At 34.1% G+C, this 23,602-nt stretch overlaps 1 protein-coding gene across 4 annotated transcripts; it reads left to right on the forward strand.

The window, feature by feature from the left end:
• The first annotated feature begins 2,957 nt into the window (after window positions 1-2,957).
• Window positions 2,958-22,289, forward strand: LOC142617161 (putative acyl-activating enzyme 19). 4 transcript variants are annotated; one of them, XM_075789885.1, is made up of 17 exons: window positions 2,958-3,336; window positions 4,769-5,272; window positions 5,582-5,778; window positions 5,874-6,077; window positions 6,187-6,903; window positions 10,809-11,488; window positions 12,708-12,783; window positions 12,891-12,977; window positions 13,926-13,969; window positions 14,906-15,014; window positions 16,832-16,891; window positions 17,591-17,675; window positions 17,818-17,882; window positions 20,055-20,114; window positions 20,835-20,879; window positions 21,856-21,965; window positions 22,041-22,289. In XM_075789885.1, the coding sequence occupies exons 1-17, from the start codon at window positions 3,024-3,026 to the stop codon at window positions 22,270-22,272; spliced, it is 3,588 nt and encodes a 1,195-aa protein (XP_075646000.1). In that variant the 5' UTR covers window positions 2,958-3,023; the 3' UTR covers window positions 22,273-22,289. The 4 variants fall into 4 exon arrangements, with proteins under 4 accessions (XP_075646000.1, XP_075646001.1, XP_075646002.1 ...); XM_075789886.1 differs by having other exon boundaries at window positions 22,062-22,289; XM_075789887.1 differs by lacking the exon at window positions 16,832-16,891.
• Window positions 22,290-23,602: the final 1,313 nt, after the last annotated feature.

Consider the following 23,602-nt stretch of genomic DNA (forward strand, 5'->3'; position numbering starts at 1 on the left):
ATTTAAGGGGGATAAATATTGGTTAATATATATATATATATATATATATATATATATATATATAATCAATATATATGAAATAAAATTTTTTTTTTTTAGAAAATAAAATGAAAGGATTTAGTAGTGAATGAATAGTCATTCTTAATAAAATATATGAATGGGTCTTTTGGTTTTAAGATGAGAGAACTTGTCATCATAGTATTTTTGGAGAAATGGACTTGTATCATCATTGTGTGCATCATATAGTTTAGGAATCTAACTTTTATAATATATATAATAGATAGATATACAGATAGATGGTTTGAGATAGTCTCTGATGGTTGAACTTCTTGCCTACACTAAAAATCGATTGGTGTCTTGATCTGATTATAAAGAACATAATTACCAAAAGCAGACACAATAGATTAAAACTCTATAAAAACATTATTTATTTATTTATTTATTAGTGATAGATAGTAAAAAGATTGACAAGTACCAATAGTTGTCTAGCACCACATGGCATTTTTCTTTCCATATCATACCTAATAGATGGAGGGTCTTACAAAAGATAAGATGTGTCATTGTTTTATGTATTGTCAAAGAGATACAAGTTTGTGCATTCACAAGTTGTAGAGTTCCAATTTTTATAATAGATAGATAGATAGATAGTAGTGATAGTTACACCCAACAAACACAATTTTAGTTATAATTGTAAAAATATTTTTACCATTTTATAGTTACAATTTCAGCCTAAGTGTGTGCAACAATAATGGGATTGAGATCGAGTGCAATTGCAATTGCACCATGCAATTAACTCTTATTTTTGAGAGAGAAGTTAAGAAATAAAGTGTAAAAATAAAATGGTAAAAAACTTAATAGCTATAAAATTACCACGTGGCATTTTTCTTTCCATATCATACCTAATAGATGGGAGGAACTTACAAAATATAAGATGTGTCAATGTTTTATGTATTTTCAAAGAGATACATCTCACCATTTTGTGCATTCACAAGTTGTAGGGATCCAACTTTTATAATAAATAGATAGATAGATAGATAGTAGTGATAGTTACACACAACAAATAGGATTTTAGTTATAATATATATATATATATATATATATATATATATATATATATTTCCATTTCACAATTACAATTTCACCCTAAGTGTGTGCAACAATAATGAGATTGAGATCTGATGCAATTAACTCTTGACCGGTTTTTTGTTGGTTTTCCCGGTTTTTACTAGATCGGTTCCATGCCTGATTCCTAATTCAACTAATTGAATTGGTCGGTTTAGTCCGGTTTTTATAATAGTGAAAAATAAATTGTAGAAATAAAATGGTAAACAAATTAAAGGCTATAGATTTTTTTTATTCAATTGTTGAGATTAAAAGTGACTTTTGAAACTTTTAATCTTAATCTTTGATTTGCTATTGTGTGCGATGAGGATTTTTTTCCAAGTTTAATGTCATAATTTTTTATTCATTCTAATTTGAGATTGATGTTTGGATGTTTTTCAATGGTAGAGGTAGATGGTATTCAATAGTAAGGGAAAAAGAATTTAAAGAGATTTGGAAGGGTGTCTCTCCCTCAAAACTCCTCTTTTTCAATTCCACAATTGAAAGGGGCAAAAAGAAATTAAGACCCTCTAATAAAGTAAAAATTAAATCATCAACTTTATGATTTTATTGGTAATTTATTCTATTTGTTATCTATTTGTCAAATAGATAACAAATAGAATATTTTTGAAAAAGTAAAAAAAGAAGTGGAGTGTTGAGGTATTTGAATTCAAATAGAATGAAATGTGTGGGCTCTAGTTAGCTCAACTGTTCTAATGGTTGGGTTGTAGCTTTTGTTATGAGAAGACGCTACATTCACAACATTTTTACAACAAATCATATATGATAAGTTGTTATTGGTTCTAATTTGAATTCACAATTAAAATTTCTTTTTTGCCCATCCATAACAATCAATAACAACCTAATATTTAAAATTTGTTGTGAAAATATTGTGTATATATAACATTTCTCTTTTGTTATTGAAAGCCAAAATTTTGGTAAGTTTGAAGAATGCTAAAATGACTCTTTTAACATTTTATTATTTTGTCTTTTGTAGGAAATAAGGTTAAAAATTAGGGTATGTAATTTTAGAATTTGCGTGAGAGTTTTTTTGGTATGAAAAAAGATAAAATTAAATAAAAGAAGTCCTATTATTAATGGTAATAAAACTTGTTGCATAACCACCGAGAAGGGTGGTCTAGCGGTCTTAGTGTGAATGTAAGAGTGCAACGCTGCTTGAGGTCTTGGGCGGAACATGAGATTTCCTATGTGTAACTAGCCCAAGGGTAGTAGTCTTCTCGTCATAGCAGGAGTTTACCACACTATATAATTATTTAGCAAGAACTAGGAAGAAATGAGGAAAATAACATCTCGAGCCTTAGAGGCTCGAATTTGGTGGAAAAATCGAGCCTCAAAGACTCGAGTTATAATTGCTAAGATTGACAAGTTTTTGCCACATGGAACTCGAGTTCCAAGGAAGAAGACAAATGAAGATGGCGATGAAGATATAGAAACCAAAAATGGAAAGAAAAAGCAGAACAAGGGAACCAGATATGGGAAGAAGAAGCAGAATAGGGGAAGAAGAAGCAAAAGTACGGATTGATCCGAAAACCTCTCTGGAGAACACAAATTCCACGAAGAAGAATCATAGGCTGATCCGACAAAGAAGAACGTGGGCTAAAGGAAAGAAGAACAGGAGAAGAAGAAGCAACGTAAGAAAAGAAATGGTGGAACTCGAGTCTTAAAAACTCATGTTGCATATGAATTTTTTTCACACCACTTACAACTCAAGTTTTAAAAACTTGATTTCTATCTTAGAACTTGAGTTTTAGACAATTGACATGCTAGTTTACTGAATAAGTATAATTTTCAAACCAGATAACAAACTAAAGTATTATATAAATAAAGCTAAATGGAAAAAAAATTCAGAAAGCGAGGAACATCATCAGCAACAGTAACCCACACAGAGAGAGCACAAAGAGATGAGTGATGAAAGCCCAAGCCTTAGCAAAAAGAGAAGAAAGCACAGTGATTGCCATTGCCACTGTATATCACACGAGTTCTTCAGTGTCGCATCCAATCACCCTAACAAAATCGCCGTCGTCCATTCCCAAATCTCCACACAACTCCGCACCAGTGGCATCGTCGACGTCGATAACACTGACACTGATAAGCCGCCGCTTCGTTTGAAATCGGTGTCGCCACCTTTTTACGACGGCGACCGCCTCTTCACTTTTTCTGATCTCCTGACCTCCGTTGATTCGCTCACCTCTCGCCTCCGCTCTATTCTCCTCGGTAATGATTTTTATATTTTATATTCTATTTTTTCTGAATTTTAAAAACTTTGTATTTATAATGAAAATTCATAGTGTGGATTGCAACAAAAATTTTGAACGCACTTAGAAACAAGCAGGTTTGATTTCGCAAATGGCAAATTTAAATTTGTTGTGTAATGCTTTATTGTTAATCTTGTGCGTGCTCAAATGGCGCAACCTTTATCGCCTTTTGAATTGTAAAAACTTTATGTTTATACCAAAAAAAAAACTTAAAGAGAGAAGAGATGGAAATTCATAGTGTTGATGTAATTACCTGTGTATGAATAGCAACAAAAATTGAAAATTATGAACTAATAAGGCATGTTAGGCATTTTCTTTTCTTTTTTCCTAAAGAAAGTGATTTTGATTCCTCATTTTCTGTGAATTGTAAAAATTTTATATGTAAGAGAAGAAATGAAAACAAAAAGAAAAAAAAAAAAAAAATTTCTTAGTGTTGATGTACCTGTCTGTGTTTTTGAATTGCAAAAAAATTGAAAATCATGAACAATTGGAAATGCAATGTCACCGAGTAATTGATGCGGTGAATTTAAATTTTAAAGGCATGTTTGGTCTGTTGTGTTCGAGAATTTATAAAGTGAATTGCAAAACCTTTATAATTATACCAAGAAATATTAACTATATGACAAGAAATAAGAAATTTTTAGTGTTTGAATCTTTTAAGCTTTCGGAGTTAGTAAAAAATTTTAGTGATTGAGTTGAAGTGCGTTTGTTTAACTGCCTGTGTTTGGATTTTTATTGAGTGATTTTTTTTTGGTTTATTCCAAAAAATGTACAAGAAGAAATGAAAAATTATAGTGTTGATGTAACTGCCTGCTTGTGTTTTAATCTTTCAAGTTTTTGAGGTTAGTTGGAAATTTACTTTTGTGAGATTTATTTTGAGTTATTGGAAATGTAATTTTACTGCCTGTGTTTTTGAATTGCAACAAAATTTGGAAATCATTAACTAATTGGAAGTGCAATGTCACCGAGTAATCAATGCGGGAAATTTAACTTTTAAAGGCATGTTAGGTATGTTGTGTGATGATTTATTGTCACTCTTGACTTTGTTGAAACTAATAACTCATAATGAGGTGGCACCTCCCCCCTCCCCAAAGAAAACGATTTTGATTCCTCAATTTTCTGTGAATTCATAAAAAAAATTGCAAAAAATAAAGTTACTAAACATCTGAGAAGAAATAAGAAATCATAGTGTTTGAATCTTTCAAGCTTTCGGAGTTAGTTTGAAAATTACTTTTATGATATTGCAAAAAACTTTAACACACTTAGAAACAACAAGTAGGCTCCATTAACTTATTGGAAATAGTCAACAAGTAATTGATGCTGCAAATTTACATTTTAAAGGCATGTTAGGTTTGTTGTGTGATGATTCATTTTCATTTTTGGCTTTGAAGGTAATGGTACTCCTTATGAGGTGGCTGAGCGTGCTCAAATGGCAAAATCTTTTGTGCCTTTTGTGTCAAGTGTGGAGCGATCGATTGAGTATAAGGATATGTATACACCAAAAGTAGTGGGAATATACATGCCACCTTCAGTGGAATACATAGTTGCTGTTCTTTCTATATTGAGGTGTGGGGAGGCGTTCGTGCCGTTAGATCCATCATGGCCAAAGGAGAGGATCTTATCGGTTGTTGCTTCATCAAATGCTGATTTAATTATTGGGCGTACATCTTCACTTGGGAGGAGTAGCAGATCCTGGCTTGATAGATCAGATTGGCTAATAGAATGCAGCAGCTGTCCCGTCTTATGCTATTCTGTGGAAGAAAGCCTTCAAGAGTATATATGTCCGATGGATTTTTTATGGCCTTGTGAAATTGGAAAAGAAAGATTGTTTTGTTATTTGATGTACACTTCTGGATCATCTGGAAAGCCTAAAGGTGTTTGTGGCACTGAAAAAGGTAATTTGCACATTATGGGGTTCAAGTGACAGTCCAGTGATGTTGGTACCCTTTGTGGTGTCTGATGTATGAGGCTTGAACCCCATGACCCCTCCCCGCTACTAACCAAGCAAAAGATAAAGGGTAATTTGCAAATTACCGTATCTTAGACTGCACTTGGCTCTTTAATTATTAGACTTTAGCCTCTATTTTTATATAAATGTTTCTTTTATTGTTTGAGGTTTTCTTTTTGTACAATGAGCTCCTGTGTGCTTCTTTTAGTTTTTAGTGTGTTTCTTATAGTTTTTTGTGTGTTTCTTTTATTTGTAGGTCTTATAAATCGGTTTATATGGATGCAAGAATTGTATCCCCTGCATGGTGAGGAACTTCTATTGTTCAAGACATCAATTAGCTTTGTTGACCATCTGCAGGAATTTCTTGGGGCTATACTAACTGCTTGTACATTGGTTATACCTCCTTACAAGGACCTAAAAGAGAATGTATTTTCTGTTTTCGACTTTCTGCAGGTATGCTTGCATATTGTGGTTTTGACTGTATCTAGAACTTATAATTCAATAATTTCTCTGTTATTGTTAACTGGTACCTTTTACCTTTCTTCTAGGCTTATTCTATTAGTAGGCTTACTGCTGTTCCATCATTGATGAGGGTAATCCTTCCTGCTTTGCAAAGTCAACGTAATAGGGCCATTGCTAGTTCATTGAAAGTGTTAGTGCTAAGTGGTGAAGTTCTGCCTTTATCCTTGTGGGATATGCTTTCCAAGTTTTTACCAGAGACCACCATTTTGAATTTATATGGGAGTACAGAGGTTGGAAAGCAACATTCTCATTCTAATTTGGTTGTTCAAATTGTAGAACATATTTATCATTTTTCTGGATTTATTATTGATGGCTATTACATCAATTGTTTGAATTAAGGTGTCTGGTGATTGCACATATTTTGACTGCAAGAGGTTGCCAATGATTTTGGAGATGGAGACACTAACAAGCGTTCCGATTGGTGTGCCTATTTCTAACTGCGATGTAGTGCTTGTTGGTGAAAATGACACATCCAATGAGGGAGAAATATATGTTGCCGGTGCATGTGTTTCTAGTGGATACTTTTCAGATTCTACTCATATGTTTCTGGACTGTGTAAAATTGCCTCAGAACTCCATTTGTAGCAGTTCCATTGGCCATGGAAATCAATTTTATTTTAGAACTGGTGATTTTGCTAGGCGGCTCCAGAGTGGTGACTTGGTTTTCTTGGGAAGAAAAGACCGCACCGTGAAGGTTAATGGGCATCGTATTGCTTTGGAGGAGATTGAAGATGTTTTACGGGGACATCCTGAAGTAGTTGATGCTGCTGTGATTTTAAGTAAAGGTCAAGGGGAACTTGTGGTTCTTGAAGCATTTATAGTCTTAAGAGAGGAAATATCCAGTGAAATATTCAGATCTTCTATCAGAAGTTGGATGGTTGACAAACTTCCATTAGCAATGCTTCCTAACCATTTCACAATTACAGAGTCAATACCTGTGTCTTCTAGCGGAAAAGTTGATTATGAGTTGTTGGCAGGTTCAGGATTTCTCACTAAGCAAGTTCAAGATAAGATTGGTGACACGGGGAGCAGTGATCTCTTGCGCATTATTACGACGGTTTGCTCTTCATCCTTCAATATTATCCCTTTCTATTTTTGTTTTGTAAATAAAATGCTCTTATGTTTAAATTAGAATTTGTTAAACATAGTGATGCAACTGTTTTCTTCTTCAGCTCCTTGTACTGAGATATATTTTGAAAATTTCTGTTAAAAAATTTCTTTGGTGTTCTCATTCATTTTCAATGATTCTTGTTAGGAATTGTCTTTAGGTGAGAGTTGTGAGACATAGTGGTGGACCCAGACAATTTTACCTGGATGCTAACTTTCTCCATATATGCCCTGTTAATATTGTTCTGCTTGTCAATAATTGCGCAACTTCATAATATAGGATAGGACTCATGGTTCATTATCCTGTTAGTTATTATATTACCGTCCTCATTCCCGTTTGGGAAACAAAGAGAATTGGAACTGAACCAAACAGATTATGACAGTGCCCTGGTCTTTGTCAGTTGGCGACTTGTTTGGATCACTTTCCATTTTTTACATCATAATAGATTCTTTCAGCTTCAACTTGATTGGCTTTGTAAAGCTGAATAAGTTGTTCTTGGATTCCACTCCATTGTTTTTAGAGTCTCTGTCCTTTTGTACGTGATTCTTTCATAATTTTTTTGATTGCTTTGTGTCCTTTGTGCATGAAGTAGTCTTCTTTTAATATATTGTTCTTGCTTATCAAGAAAGAAAAAAAAGAAGAGAAAAGGAGATAAATAAGTCATTCTTGACATAACTCTCAAGATCTGGTATGATTATACTTTTGCCTTGTTTAAGTATTACTCCAACAGCCAATAAAGTCTTTACAATTTTGCATTGTTTCAATAAAGCAAGTGCAAGAGTCTTCGATTGGATAGCCTTGGGATTGGCTAATGAAAATATTGAGTGTTGTTCGAGAGAGAGAGAGAGAGAGAGAGCTCCAGGGTTTCTCTCCATCTCCTGATATTAATATTTAATTAAGTATTTAAATATGCTATTTCGCTGGTTGTATAAAGGTGGTTGAATATTGTAAACAAGGTAACTCTTCTATAACCTTCATGGTGATTCTAGGCCCCATTGGAATATTACAAAGCACATGGCAAGTGTAGCAAAATGCTTACAAACACATCTTTCATCTTTTCTGATTGAAGCCCCAAAAAGATTTTATGTTTTAAAAAAATTGCTTGAAAGATGATTGGACTACGTTTCTCATGCAATTTTAATTATAAAGGTTTGAAGGGATTGACCATCTATTCTACAAATTATGTTTGCTTAATGGACTCTGATCTCAGTGTATTTCATTAATTGTGTGGAACATAGGGTTGGACATTGAGAAAGCGTATGATCATGTGAATTGGGACACTTTATTTTATTTGTTGGAGAGGATGAGCTTTGGGGATAGATGGAGGAGATGGCTAAAGACTTGTCTATCTATCATTCGCATCTCAGTTCTGGTTAATGGATCTTCTGTTGGTTTCTTTGGTAGCTCTAGAGGTTTGAGACAAGGTGATCCTTTGTCTCCCCTTCTCTTTCTTTTGATCATGAAGGTTTTAAGTCGTATCCTGAAGAAAACTGAGGAAGGTGGTCTCATTCAGGGTTTTCAAGCAGGTCCTATTAATGCTACTTGTATCCGTGTTTCTCACATTTTATTTGCTGATGATACCATTCTTTTCTGTGAGGCCTCTAGAAAGCAGATTCTTACTATTAGGCTGGTTTTAACTTTTTTCCAAGCTTGTACTGGTTTGAAGGTGAATGTGGGGAAAAATGAAATTGTCCCTATTGGAGAGGTGCGTAACATTCAATCTTTGGCTAATATTCTTCGTTGTAGGGTGGGCAGTTTGCCTATGACTTACTTGGGTATGCCATTGGGAACTTCATATAAAACAACATCTATTTGGAATCCCATCCTTGAGAGGATGGAAAAGAAGCTTTTAGGCTGAAAGTGGCTTTATTTGTCAATGGGTGGTAGACTTATCCTGCTGAAAAGTACACTTTCAAGCCTTCCAACTTATTACCTTTCTCTTTTTACTATCCCTAAAGCTGTGGCGACTAGATTGGAACGTATTCAGAGGAACTTCTTGTGGGGTACATCAGTTGAGTGTTTCAAATATCCTTTAGTGGCTTGGGATAAGGTTTGCTTACCGCGTGAGTTGGGTGGTTTGAGAATTCGGAATTTGGCATCTTTTAATCAAGCCCTGTTAGGGAAATGGCTTTGGAGGTATGGCCATGAAACCACTCATCTGTGGAGAAGGGTCATTGCCATGAAATATGGGGAGGGAAAAGGGGATTGGTGCACTAGAGCTTGTCGTAGGGCTCATGGTTGTGGGTTATGGCGGAGTATTAGTGAAGGGTGGGATATTTTTGCAAAGCATATCTCTTTTGTGGTGGGAGATGGTTCTCGTATCCTTTTGTGGCATGATAAATGGACTAGAGATGTTCCTCTTAAATTGCTTTATCCTCAGCTATTTCTGTGTTCAGCCAATAAGGAGACCTATATTACGGATGTGTTAAGCCCTCCTATGGGTGAGAATGACAGAGTGTGGAGTTTAAGATTTTACAGGGGCTTCAATGAATGGGAGTTAGCAGCTTCCTACTCCCTTCTTCATCTCATCCATACCTGTACTCCTAGGGGTGAAGGGTGTGACCGGTTGAGCTGGGGTCTTAATGGAAGTGGGAAGTTTGATACTCTGTCTTTTTATCATAAGATTCGAAATGCAGCTCCTTCCACTTTTCCTTAGAAGGGCATTTGGAAAGTTAAAGTTCCTAAAATGGTGGCTTTTTTCATGTGGACAGCAGCTCATGGTCAGATTCTAAACTTGGATAACTTTATGCTTCGTGGTCGTCCTTTGGCGAATCGTTGTTGTATGTGCTGTTGTAATGCGGAATCTGTGGATCGCCTGTTACTTTTTTGTCCGGTAGCTCATTCTTTGTGGATGTATATGCTTCGGTTGTTTGGGATCGTTTGGGTCATGCTAGGTTCAGTTGTGGACTTATTATTTTGTTGGTATCATTGGCTTGGGAAGCATAGTTCTGACATTTGGAATTTGGTCCCAAGCTGTTTAATGTGGACTATTTGGACTGAACGGAATCAGCGGTCTTTTTGTTTCCTTTTTCATGTGTTCACTTTCGTGAACTCTCTGTATTTTTCTCGCTTTTCTCTTATTAATAATATTCTCTTCTTACTTATCAAAAAAAAAACATAGGGTTATTTGAAACGAACTTGGCAATGCCAATTGATGGGTTCACATCAGTTCTCCTCCTAATATATATATTTGATAAGTAGTTGTCCTGCTAATATTGACTTACCTTCCCGTTGTGCATCTAATGCTAGTGTTCAGTTGAGAGTTACATAGGTTTCCTTTGGTAGAGCAAAGATATATATGTTAATTTTTTTTTAGATACTTTCTAGTGTTTATTTGAAGAATAACAGAACATATGAATATGATTTGCATTGTGCGGATGCATCATGAGTTGCACAACCTGATATCAAATGTGACTGACATTCATCATTCTGTGTTTTGTATGTATATGCATACCTAAATTAATTTTATTTCTTTTGGTCATTCTCAATTTTTTACAAGTAGATTTATGAGGTTGTATTTTTCTCTTTTGGTATTGAAAATTCATTTAAAAAGGCTAGGGAGCCTAAAGCTGAGTTACACATCTTATTCAAAAAGTTAATGGCTAATTCTCATTAGGCTAGTTGTATTTGCTTGTTAAGATACTGTTAATACTTTTAGCGCCCTCCCCCCCCCCCCCCCCCCCCCCCAAAAAAAAGAGAACTAGTATGTTGTAATAATTATTGGGTAATGTAAAGAAACATAGTAGTTAGCTGAGAAAATAATTCTTGATGTGTCACTTTTGATTACCTTTAAACTGATATTGGCTATTTTCAATCATCAATGACGTAAATATGTATGATCATCTCTCTGGCAGGCCTTTTGTGATGCTTTAAGGGTTGAAGAGATCTCCAATGATGATGATTTCTTTATGATGGGTGGTAATTCTATCGCTGCAGCACATCTTTCTCATAATTTAGGGATTGATATGAGGTTGATTTATTACTTTTCAAGTCCATCTAAGATTTATCTGGCTCTTCTAGAGAAAAAAGAACCGTGGCTTCTAGATGTCCAAAAGGATGATATTTGGGAAATGAAATTTGATGAGGGTAGGAGGAGCATTTATCATTCCATTAAATCTGAGACTGCAGACCCTTTTCTCTTTAAACCACGGGAGGGTTTATTGAGGACCTCTTCTGGAAAGAATGAGAATAATGCTTTAGTCTCTAAATGCTTAAAGGTGGATTCCAATATACATGTTATTGCAGAAGGTGGTAGTCCAAGGGATGGGTATTTATGGAGTTCTGCTTCAGAATTCACATCATGTTCTGTCAGCCGGTGCAACAGGGTCATGTATGAAGGGGGGAGGAATGATGCATGTCAAGCAACCTGGTCTGTGAAAATTCCAAGAGATAGAAAAGGTTCTATGCAAGATTTTTGGAAAGTTCACATGGAGTCTTGTGTTGATGCATCACCAATGGTTGTATTTAAAGACCCGAACTTCTATTTATTTATTGGATCTCACTCGCATAAATTTCTCTGTGTTAATGCCAAAAGGTATATTCCACCTTGTAGTTTCTGAATTACTCTGTTCATTTTTTTCATATGATGTTTTAGGATGATTCTATAATATTTAGCTATCAGATTTACGATATGATGACTGGGTTTAAATTCTGATTTTCCAGCATGAGAGTTTTTTGTCTTATTCTGAAAAATATTGTGGATTTCCACTGCCATATTCAATAAAATATAACTCATATATATATATATATATATATATATATATATATATCTAGTGTAACTTTTGTCAATGTTACACCATTTAATGCATATACAAAGCATGTTTCATGAATTGGATAGTAAAAAATTCAATTCACACAAAATTTGATGCGAATATTAAGAAGAAAGAGAATATGTAACACAATGGTGAGATTGTCAAATCAATAGTGGTGTGTGTGACATTCATAAAGAGTTACCCTATACACACACATGTATTGTAGATCATTGAGTTTTTGATGTCTTTACCTGAAACAAATTGTTTCCCTGTCATGTGATTTACCTAAAATCTGGTCCAAAATATAACCTGTCTATTTTTTTTCTATTGGTTAGCCACACACACAAGGTGGGTTTGAACTGGCAAGTCAACGCCTTCTACCATGTACTTATGCATGGGGTAAATGAAGAGAGTTTTGGGGGGGTGGGGGGGAGGAAGAGTTGTGCTATGAGCTAAAGCTCATTAGTCAAACCTTAATGGAGTAAATGTGATTAGTGAAATAAATTCAATCTAATTAGAGTCTGATTTCCTGTTGATACCCCATATTGGTCTTGCAGTTTCTCCTACTTCAACCCTGACAAAGTTACTGATTTTGTAGTGGTTTTGGGTCATGTGGCATCTTATATGTTTTTTACGTTAGATGGCCTTAATATAGTTGTAATGCCTCATGTGACATTTGACAGAGAATGTTAACATGCATATTTTTTTCCCTTACCACCATGCGTATTTAATTTTTTATCACACCCTTAGAATGCATAATTGCAAATGTTTTTGAAACATTCATGTTTTCTATTGGTACTAGTTATAATATGTTCTTTAAATATCCAATAGTAGAAGTAAAGCGTTTCATTATAATAGAGGATGAATATTCATCTGAAGACCAGGGCAGAAACCTTCAGGGGTTACTAGGAATGTGATTTAATTCTGTCCATGCACCGGGCATTTAGCATCAACCATTTGTATTCTAACTCAAATGTTGTTCTGCTACATAATTGGTTTTAGTGGTTCTGTCCAGTGGGAGGTCAAATTAGAAGGGCGAATTGAATGTTCAGCTGCAGTTCTTGCCGATTTTTCTCAGGTTGTCCATTTTATTGTTTGCTTATATCAAGTTCTTCTACCAATTACCATGAAAGAAGCTTAAAATGCTTTTAGTGTATTTATTGTAAATTGTGCCATCTCTTTTAGGTTGTAGTTGGATGCTACAAAGGCAAAATATATTTTCTTGATTTTATGCATGGAAACATCTGCTGGATTTTCCAAACGTCTGGTGAGGTATGATGGTTATAATGCTTTTCCTTCTTGCGTTTGTATCTTCTTGTGTGAGGGATCTTTTTGGTCTTTGTAGTCTCCTAGCATTTGGGTTGGTAATCTTTGAGAGTTTACTGAATGCTAATTATAGGGATTTTTGTGTTTTGGATGAATTAATTATATAGCTGATATGACATAGAAATATTTGAAGATTTTCTGGTGATGGATTTTTTGATATGTTTGTTAATAATCATGGGAAATTTGTAGAAATTGTTACCTGTACTGCTTTCTAATGTACATAAGTGAATCGTTGCTTCTCAGATGGAGGATCTGCAAGGACAGGAAATGGCCCTTTTCCCATTATTTAATAGATTTAATGAATTTCAATTACAACATTCTATATTGATCAATGCAAATGAAGATCAGATTTCCATATACATAGAAGCTTTTACATATTTTAAGTAGTTCAAGTTCCATCAGAATTTTAGACTTTTAATATATGTAGGACGTTTTGTAAAGCCTTGGTGGTAGTTTCTTTAGGCCTTTGTGTCCTTGCAATATATAAGCAAACAATATATATGTCCTCTCTCTCTCTCTCTCTCTCTCTCATTTGTGGAATCTTACATATAAATTGAGGTTATTTATGATTTTGTGTTTTATTTTTTTATATATTAAAGATATAGATGATTGGGCGTAAATTGAGCACAGTGTCTCTAAACAATTTGGAAATCACTTTTAATGTTGGGTATAAACTAGTTAAGTTTTAGCTGTGAGGTGAGTATTTTATCTAGTTGTTGGTCTGTATGGATTTATATGATTAATGATAGAAACGCCTCTTTGAAATTGCATCATGGCTCTCAAGTTTTGCTTTTATATTGGATTGCTTAAATCTAATTTCTCATTGCACACTAACGCTAAGATATTGCTTCTGCTGTTTGGGCTCATACGGATTTCATTTGTAACATTTGAAAGGTGAAGTCGCAGCCAGTCGTAGATGTACGCAGGCAATTGATTTGGTAATTTTCTTGATACTTCCTTGTGTTTTTCTTCAACTGAACTGGTCATTGTTTCTCTTCTGTCAATTGTAGAGAGAGAATTATCCATTCAGTGATGCTGTCCAAATTAAAGATATCAGTTCTCTTTCTTTTCATCTTTCAATAATCATGAATGACATTGCTTTCATAGTGTATTACTTAAAATTTACATTGGTCTTGGAAAGTAAATGGTTCAGTTTGGCCAGTGGTCCTTGGACCAATGGCATCTCCTCCACTCACATACAAGGGTTGGAGCATAAAGTGGTGAGTTTAATCCGACATGATTTAGACATATCTACGTATTATATAACACAAAGAAAGTGAATAGTTAGTTTTAGTGGCAGAACCAAAATAAGAGAAACAAGAAACTGTTCATGCTACATTAAACATCCCCATTTCATTGTGCGACATTTAGGGAAACATGGAAAACTTCTTTCTTATTGCTTTTTACTCTTGAACTTTGAAGTTTTGTCTGTAATTTGTGTAGTAGAGAGCTCACTTGTCAAACTCCAAAACTTAGAAGAACATTATATCTTTATTTTTGTTCAATGGCACAACCTGTGTCCTTTTTGAGCACCTAAACTGATATTAATAATGTATGGATGATCCTTGGTGCTTCATCATTCTATTTCTTATTCTGGATTCTTTTATAACTTTTCTTTTTTGTGTTATGTTTCTTTATTTTTTAATGGTTTTATATCATCTGTAAATTTTCCTCAATGATACTGTGATTGTTGTTTGTTATTTCAATTTCATTAATTTTGGTGAAATTATGCCATACTGTTGCAATTTATTTGCTCGATAAGAATTTTTTATACCATTGATTGGCTAGAGGAGCCACCCCCCCCCCCCCCCCCCCCCCCCCCCCCCCGTTTTTTCTTTTTACAAGATTTTAAATCTGCAACAAATTATTTGTAGGTGTGGATCGCACGATCATAACTTATATGCTCTTGACTACAAAAATCGTTGCTGTGTTTATAAGCTTTCATGTGGTGGGAGTATTTTTGGCTCGCCTGTAATTGATGAGGTGAATCTTATTTAGTTTTGCTCCACAAAGCATGCTTGATCAATTGGCAAAAATTTACATTTTGGTTTCAATTACCTTGTTATTTTCATTTTGATTGTGATATGTTTTCTTGCTATTTAGCGTATAGTTTTATTTCTAACATATTTGTTTCTAATCTTTGCACCTGTTGCATCCAATATGATTGTCACCATCTTTTTTTATATTTAGCATTTTTCCCCCAAGTTGTAATTCCCCATGGAATAGTCTTGTTATGTGCCTCTAAATATCAGTCAATTTTTGGATTGTTTTTGCACCTGGGATTGGTAATAGAAACGTTTTCTATGAAAATCATTTTATTGAAATAGCTCATAATGGGTTTCAAATATGGGAAAAAAATGGCCAAAAGGCATTATTTGGCGAAATATTTAGCAATCTATTATAGTTTGCAAAATATTTAGCAATCTACCACTGTTTTGTAACTCGACTTCATGGTCATTTATCCCTATCTTACACCCCAAAATATCCACAAGGGCATTTATCCCCATAAGTCATGATAAATTGGATCACAAAAATGTATTGTAAAGAACTTAACACAGAATGATACAAGTCTAAGATACAAACACGCAAGCCATACAACCAGTCACCATCTATTTCAGTTTAAATAGCCATCAAAGTAGTATGCATGTAATGGAGACATCCAATCCTTAAATTTTTTCTTAAAATTTTTAATGTTGTAACCTAGAAGGCAAAGAAGTTTCTAGGATGCACAACATTTTGAGATGATAATAGATAAATCTGATTAATTTATCAAACAGCAATAACATCAGATTTCATGAAATTTAAAACCCTCAAGAAATTGAAAAAAAAAAAAAAAAATTCGCCGTATTCAATTAGACAAAGGTTCTAAACAACTGAGAGAGGGGTTTTGTACCTGTTGATGTCAAAATTGACCAACAACTCCGTATGTGCAGATCCCTGAGCTCTTACTTGATGCCAACAACTTTGAGTTCTGCCTTGATTTGATATGAGCTTCACTTTGTTCAGGATAGGGCTGATACGGGGTTCTGGTGAAGCACTGTTAGGCACGGTGGGTGGGCTGAGTGAAGGGAGAGTTGGTGAAGGAGAGAGGGTGAGTGGGTTTTCTGGTGAGAGAAAGAAGCTTTGGGGAAGGAGAGGGAGAGTGAGAGTCTGTGAAAACAGTTTTTACTTACAGTAGAACTTGAGTTTAGTGATAGTGAGTTCCACTGAACACATAACTCGAGTTTCATAAACTCGAGTTCCATGTGGACTTTTTAATTAAAAAATGCCAAATCAGCAGGTGCCACCATGGCACATTTTTAAGAAATTCAATTTTTGGGAATTCGGGTTACATGTAAAACTTGAGTTCATGGAACTCGAGTTACAAAAAAATGGTAGATTGCTATATATTTTGTCAAAATATGCTAGTTGGCCATTTTTATGCTGCTACATAAGAAATAGCTCAAGATGTTTTTTGGCTTAATATTGGATTAGAATTTACATGGAACTTCATAAAGTATATTGTTACAGTACAAATAGAGAGAAATATTATGAATAATGGGAAATGTTTCTATGATCATCACTTGATTTAGAGTCTGATCTTTTTTCCAAATTGGTCATCATCATGATAATAATCATTATCATATTATTGGTTTCTTGGCTTTGAGAAGCTAAAGTTATTGCCATCTGTGTTATTTTAACCCCACTCTCTATTTAACACACGTTGTTAAGAGGATCAAAACAAAAGCTTTAACTAATTTGGAGATTGTTGATCTATCTTCTGTCTTACTGATTTAACATCTAATTAATTTTTCATATAGGTGCATGACACACTTTATGTGGCTTCTACTAGTGGTCGTATGACAGCTATATCAATTATGGTATGACAGATTTCAGTTTTATCAGTTTAAGAAGATAGAATTAATTTCCCAATGGATCAAATTCAGGAAATTCTTGTGTGGTTCAAGAATGGGGATTGGATTTGTGGCTTTTGATTGCAGGTCTTGGTTTTGAAATGTAGTCACTTCATGCCGAGTTAGATTTTTTTTCCCTACATTTTTTAAAAAATGGGATCTGTATTGTAAGGAAGAAACACTATTTTCAAAACCTATGAACAAAGAATTTGTAGAGTAGGTGCAGCAAGAACTTCAAGCAATTACCATTGTTCTTACATGATTGTTTCATCCTTCTACATGGTCTTTCACCATTCATCTCCCCATTTGAAGCTGGCATTATCTCTTTGCCACTGATTGCTTATAAAACCAGTTCTTTAATGGGAAAGGAATATAGCTTTTTATTAAATAAAAGAGAAATATTAAAGATGAGGAGTATAAGGTGTTCAACCTAGAGCAGAAGCAAAATAAAACATAAAAGAGACAAACCAATACTCCCAACTACATCATACTGGATCTTTTGCTGTAGCTTTTTAGGGGACAACCTAAATATATGCATACCTTTGTATGTTCCACGTATTTTACTTTTCTTGTTTTTCTACTTGTTATATCCCTTTGTAGGTGAAACTCCATTATTTGAATTTTTTAAAGTGGCTTGATGACTTATGCTACACTTCACAAATGCAGATTTTACCATTTAATTCGTTGTGGCTGAAAGAGTTAGAAGTGCCAGTGTTTGGGTCTCCCGCCATTGATTCTCTGAATGGAAATGGTATCAATTTGTTTGTTTAATAATTGTATATGTATTTCCTCTTTGTGATCTTTGAAAGTTCGTTCCTGAAAATATATTTTTATTATTAGATCATAATGTTTTATATATTTGTATAATACTTTTCTGCTGTTTTCCACTGCAGTTATTTGTTGTTTGGTGGACGGGCATGTTATCTCTTTGGACTCAAGTGGATCCATTGTCTGGAAGGTGCAATTTCATTATGTTGCATAATAGTTAAAATCTATGTGACTTATCTATTATCCTTATTATAAATATGTTTGAATGATTGCTTAATCCACCAGTTTTTCTTTACCCTTTGTGACATGCTAGATTAAGTGATCTGTCCACGTGCTTAGTGGGCTTTTGGGTAGGAAAAGTTATATATGGGGAGTTTGTCATGATGAAGGAAAGGCTTTAGAATTTTGAGAGATAAGAAGGGCTTAATTATGGGTTCCCAAAAAAGAAAAAAGAAAAAAAAAAAGAGAGAATTTGACTGTTCCAAGGTTGTGAACAGTACCAGTGTACATTGAAGAAGAAGACAGAGCACACACCTCAACGTTCAAAACTCAATATTCCATTATCAAAGTCTGAATTTTTGAAATGAAGTATGTATAAACTCATTGACTCATAACCTATCAGAACTAGGACTTATATTTTGACTAGTAGACAAAAATAAAATAAAATAAATCTCAACAAAAAAAAGGAATAAGTTGGACTCAGAAAAAAATTTAATATTCAAGACAGCTAGGGACTCCTAGAAAGTTCTAGGATGAAAACCTAATTTTAAATTTTGTATTAAAATTATCCTAGATTCCTAATGCGATTTCCTTCAACACCATATAAAATGCATCTTAATCTGTTGCTACGTGTGAGTTGCACACAAGAAAAAACTTCTAGTTGCCAAAACTGAAAACTGGTTGGAAAGAAGGTTTTTGATGTTAAGAAATTAGAGTGAATACAGAATGTTGGCACGCTCAATATAGACATTTCTTATTTATTTATTTATGGTTTTTATTATTATTATTATTATTATTATTATTATTATTATTATTATTATATTTTAGGTTTTTCACTTTTTTGCCTATTTCAGTTTGTTCCTTTTGAAAGGGGGGTTAATCCTTGGGGGGTGTGCCCTATCGTATTTATTTATTTATAAAAATGGGTTCCGAGGGTCTGACCTTGGCAATTCTTTTTGCTGTTATCATTTTGATAATTCAATCATTACAACTTACAAATGGGAGAGGGGAGATGCAAACCATGGTAATCGTTATTAAGGAGGTTAAGCAATGCTATTGAGTTACGAGGCTCTTGCTCACTTTTGTGTTTGTCTAGTAAAATCTAGAACACTTCAATTATAGAAACAAATTTCTAAGATGTGCTATTTTCATTGCTATCATCTTTATGTGGTAAATCAACGATCAACATTGCTACATTTGCACATTAGGCGCACTGCAAATCTTTGAGTTAAAGTGAATTTATTTCTTATTAATATCTTTCAAATATAAATAAAAGGTGGTAATGGAGGACCATGGTTGCAACCATTAATAACATATAAAAGGCTTCCAAAACTAATTATAATACCCAAGCATTAATTTGGAACATGTTGGATGATGCCAAGTGTATGTGGGAGTTTGAATAAGCTTTCTAGTAGATTATGAGTTTTATTTTATTATGTTTGGGAATTAAATAGCTATGGTTAGACTTCTTATAATTATATTCATTTTTAAGTTGGGCAATATTCTAATTATTTGGTTTCCGGGCATCCGCTATAGTAACAGTCCATTGGATCTTATTTTGGTTTTAAATGAGTTCTGTTATTTAGTTTGGGCTCAGAGTAAAAGCCCAAGGGGTCCAACTTTTATTAGGGTTTCAAGAAGTCCAAGTTCTACTAAAAATAGGTTTTAGTAAATGTATTTAAAGGGATTTTCAATAGAGAATAATTTTTTTGTTAAGTTTTGCAAGTTCTAAATCGTTGTTTGGGGTTTGTGTGATGCAACCTTCTTTATGGTGTGGTGCCTAGTCCTGGAAGCTTATCTTCTTCTGTCTCCTTTCTTTCTTTTTTTTTTTTTTTTTTTTTTTTTTTTTTTTTTTCTTCTGTCCTTAATTTCCAGCAACTTGAAACCTTGCAACCACGCATTGATTTGTTACTTTTGAAACCCTAAAATCCAAGATTTCATAACTTTAGATCCATAGTAATCAATGGTCAATGCAGTCTATCCCTAGCATTAGGAGTTCCTTGTTAAATGAGATCTTTTGATCTAAAGATATGTAAGTTTAATTTTCTGCCTCATTTTTACATTCTTGGAACATGCATGTTTGGGATTTTAGAGGATCTTTTAAGTTTTAACCCTTTTTCTAACCAATGACTTCCTTCTCCAGTATAGAACTGCTGGTCCAATATTTGCTGGAGCCTGCATTTCTGCTGCTCTTCCTTCTCAGGTATTACCATTTTTTTTCCAAGAAATCAAGGTTTATTAGTATTATCTCACTTCCCACACGTCTATTTTTAATGAAAATGTACAAGGGTTACTAGTATTTATTACTATCCCACTTCCTGCGCGCCCTACTTTATAAGAAAATGTACTTGATGATATTATTATTGTCCCCCCTCTGCATGCCCTACTTTTTTTTAACATAAAAATGTACATTGAGGTAGACATTGGTTGTATTGTCAATACAATTTGGCATGAGGAATACACCTAATGATGATTCCAAACTGTTTAAAGTGTGAGATTATCTCTTTTATAATAGTACTGATATGTCCTAGACATGTAGCTTGGGAGATTCTCTTACTATAGTACTTTGATATGTGTTGTCAATGAGCTTAAGCTCAAATGAAATTTTATCAAGAACTGGATGGAGGATTGTGTCTTGGGTTTGAACTTATTAGCTGCTTGTGTTACTTATCAATAATTAGTGAAAAAAAGTGTTATCTGTTGGTGTAAAAAAAGGCATAATGTTTGGGTGTGTCTTAATATTTTAATATTATTCTCTAAAGAAACTCTTGTAATAATAATAATTTGGTATGAGTAGTTTCACCACATAATACACCTCATCCCACACACACACACACACAGGTATAAAATTGACTCGGACCATAGTGATGAGAAAATCTTTTGCATAATTATATATTGTCTTATTTTGTTTATTATTCTACAGGTGCTTATATGTTCCAGAAATGGAAGTATTTATTCACTTGAACTGGTAAGTTCCAGCAATTATCCTGTCCAAAAATGTGTTCATGATAATTTTTTTTTATTGGTTATCTACACAACCTCCCAGTGGTCTGTCTTGAACATCTCATTATTTTGGAGAAGTGTCATTTGAGAGCTCGATGGCACAAAAATTTGAAGATAAATAGTTTTGGTCTTCTGTAATTTCTGATTACAGAGAATCTCACCTCATGCTTGAACCAAGAGCTTGATCTCTCTTTACAGGTTGCTTGATTACTGGATAGTCTGATAGTTCTTTTTCTTTACAGTGATTTCATTATAATCTATTGTCTTGAATCCCACTTGTAGTAGATGTCTGCCTAGAAAGCAAGCAAGCATTCTTGTACATCTAATTGGTTTCCCTAATAGATAATGTCAGATTTAGAAATTAAAATTAGATGTTTTGCTCTTTCTAAGTTGAAAGTTCATTAATTGATGCCTCCCAAAACCTTTCCAACCATGACTAGTGACCTTGATGTTTGTTCCCACATTCATGAGTATTAGTGCAAAGGCTTTAAGGATTTTATACTCTTCAATTGTTTCGATTTTAAGAAAAATCTTCACATCCCATTTTACCCAATAAATCAGTTCATTTGGACATCTTTCACAAGTTGGACCCATGTCTTCACATCCTGTTTTACCAAATAAAAACGTTTTCTGTTTTAAAAAAGTGGAAAAGGTTTGTCTTTTCCAGCTTGTTTTCCATTGACTTGTTTTTTTTTGTCATACCAAATACCAAAAGATAGTGTTTTCTGCCAAAACAAATGGAGCGTTTAAGACACCAGCTCTTTGTAGGTGGACACCAGATGGTTGGAGTAAGAATCTATTGCTCCACTAAATAAGATATTTAAATAATAGACACTTGTGGCATAAATCTCAATTTCATTTTTTAAGATGTACAACCATATGTCAAACTACTCATTTAATTGACCTCAATTGTTGGTTATTGCTGCTGGAATTCATTCCAGGAAAAGGGAGAACTACTGTGGGAATACAATATTGGAGATCCAATTACTGCATCTGCTTATGTTGATGAGCACTTACGGTTGATATCTGATCCTTCCTGTTCATCTGACAGGTAGAGAAAATGCACATGTCAAAGAAAATCTGAACATACAATGGTCATTTATACATTTTTCCTTAATTTTTCCAGGTTAATTTGTGTCTGTTCCAGTTCTGGAAGTGTATGTTTGCTTCGAGTTAACTTGGAGATCAACAGAGAGATGAGTCAACTAGGAATAGATGTGCAGGAATTCGCTAGGTTGGACCTCCAGGGGGACATATTCTCTTCGCCTGTAATGATTGGTGGCAGAATTTTTGCTGGTTGCAGGGATGATTATGTGCACTGCATTGTTGTTGAAATTCAAAGTCTATTGCAATCATAGAGCTTATTTGTGTGGCTTTCACTATCCAAACCATCGTCATATTCATCATTAAGCCATAAGAATCTAGCTTGACCCATGCCATGAAATCTTTTTGTCAACTTAATTCAGGTTTTAGCTTTGCAAGGTCTCTAAGGGGACGTAACATAAAGAATCTAGGTTGACCCCCACTTGGTTTTTTTTTTTTTAATTAATTTTTTTTAGAAACGAATTATATATTAGAGAAGGGAGGCAAAATCGAGAGGAAGTATCCCATCTGCTTCACAAGTACCCAAAACGGTGGGAACTAGAAGAGATGGGGATGGTTACATGAGGAGGCCTAACTAGCGAGCAAAGTGTGCTGCAGAGTTGAGTTTGATAGTACTATATATATATATATATATATATATATATATATATATATATATATATATATATATATATATATGTGTGCTGATTACTGCATCCCTCCCTTGAAATTAAAGTTGAAACCCATAGTCACTGTCCAAACCAAAGGATAGAGTGACACAATTAGGTATTCTAGTCAACAAGATTCCAATCCTATATTAGGCTTATAGTAGTTGAAACTTAAAAAGGTAATAGGTGTCCTAAAAATACTGTAACGGCAGACCAGCCCAAAGATGGCATGCAAAATTAACTCCAAAAATCAACTTTGGAAAATTTCCAGATTTAATCTCCAATATTTCAGGCTACTATACCCCAAGTTTGGCGTCAAAATTCTACTACTAAGTCAATTATAAAGAGTTTAATCTAGTGATGTCAGATTGTATTTTGCAGCGAACAGCCCTTTGTTTGGTTACCCTTTGACACCTCAAATGACAAAAAAAACTTGCGAGATTTCACAAATATTCAGACCATCTGAGTGAGTAGTTAACTTAGGACCTTAAAATTCTGTCTCAAATTTCAGCCTAAATTTTAAACCTGTCTTCTTTCTTCAAAAGTTTGTCTATTTATAGAAGTAGAGAACCATTGGATGTCTTGAAAAGTAACTTTAGTTGCGAAAAATTAACCCTAGTTAATCTATCGGTGGAGGATACTAGTAAATGAATAGTTTAAACTTTTCACTAATAGTGACATTTTGCAGGCTTTGCTTTCTTCTTTCTTCTTTCTTCTTTCTTCTTTCTTCTTATGTCTTCTTGCAATTATAATGTTTTGTCGTTCCTTTCTTTCTTTTTGTATCTTAACCATTATAAATAAACTTTTCAATGATAATGTGTATATTTGAAAAAGTAAAGGACCACCCAATTGATGTCATTGGTTTGATTGTCAATCGTAGCACTGGAGGAGACGGGCCATGGTCCCCCTAATTTTTGAAAAATCCCTCTCCCTCTAA

Source organism: Castanea sativa, chromosome 11, assembly GCF_040712315.1.
Source record: "Castanea sativa cultivar Marrone di Chiusa Pesio chromosome 11, ASM4071231v1".
Classification (NCBI taxonomy): Eukaryota; Viridiplantae; Streptophyta; class Magnoliopsida; order Fagales; family Fagaceae; genus Castanea; species Castanea sativa.

Coding starts and splice junctions, on each gene's coding strand:
- LOC142617161 (XM_075789885.1), top strand. CDS start 3,024: ATGAGTGATGAAAGCCCAAGCCTTAGCAAAAAGAGAAGAAAGCACAGT. Junction 11,489..12,707: donor CTCTGTGTTAATGCCAAAAG/GTATATTCCACC, acceptor AATTGGTTTTAG/TGGTTCTGTCCAGTGGGAGG. Junction 17,883..20,054: donor GTGGATCCATTGTCTGGAAG/GTGCAATTTCAT, acceptor TTCCTTCTCCAG/TATAGAACTGCTGGTCCAAT.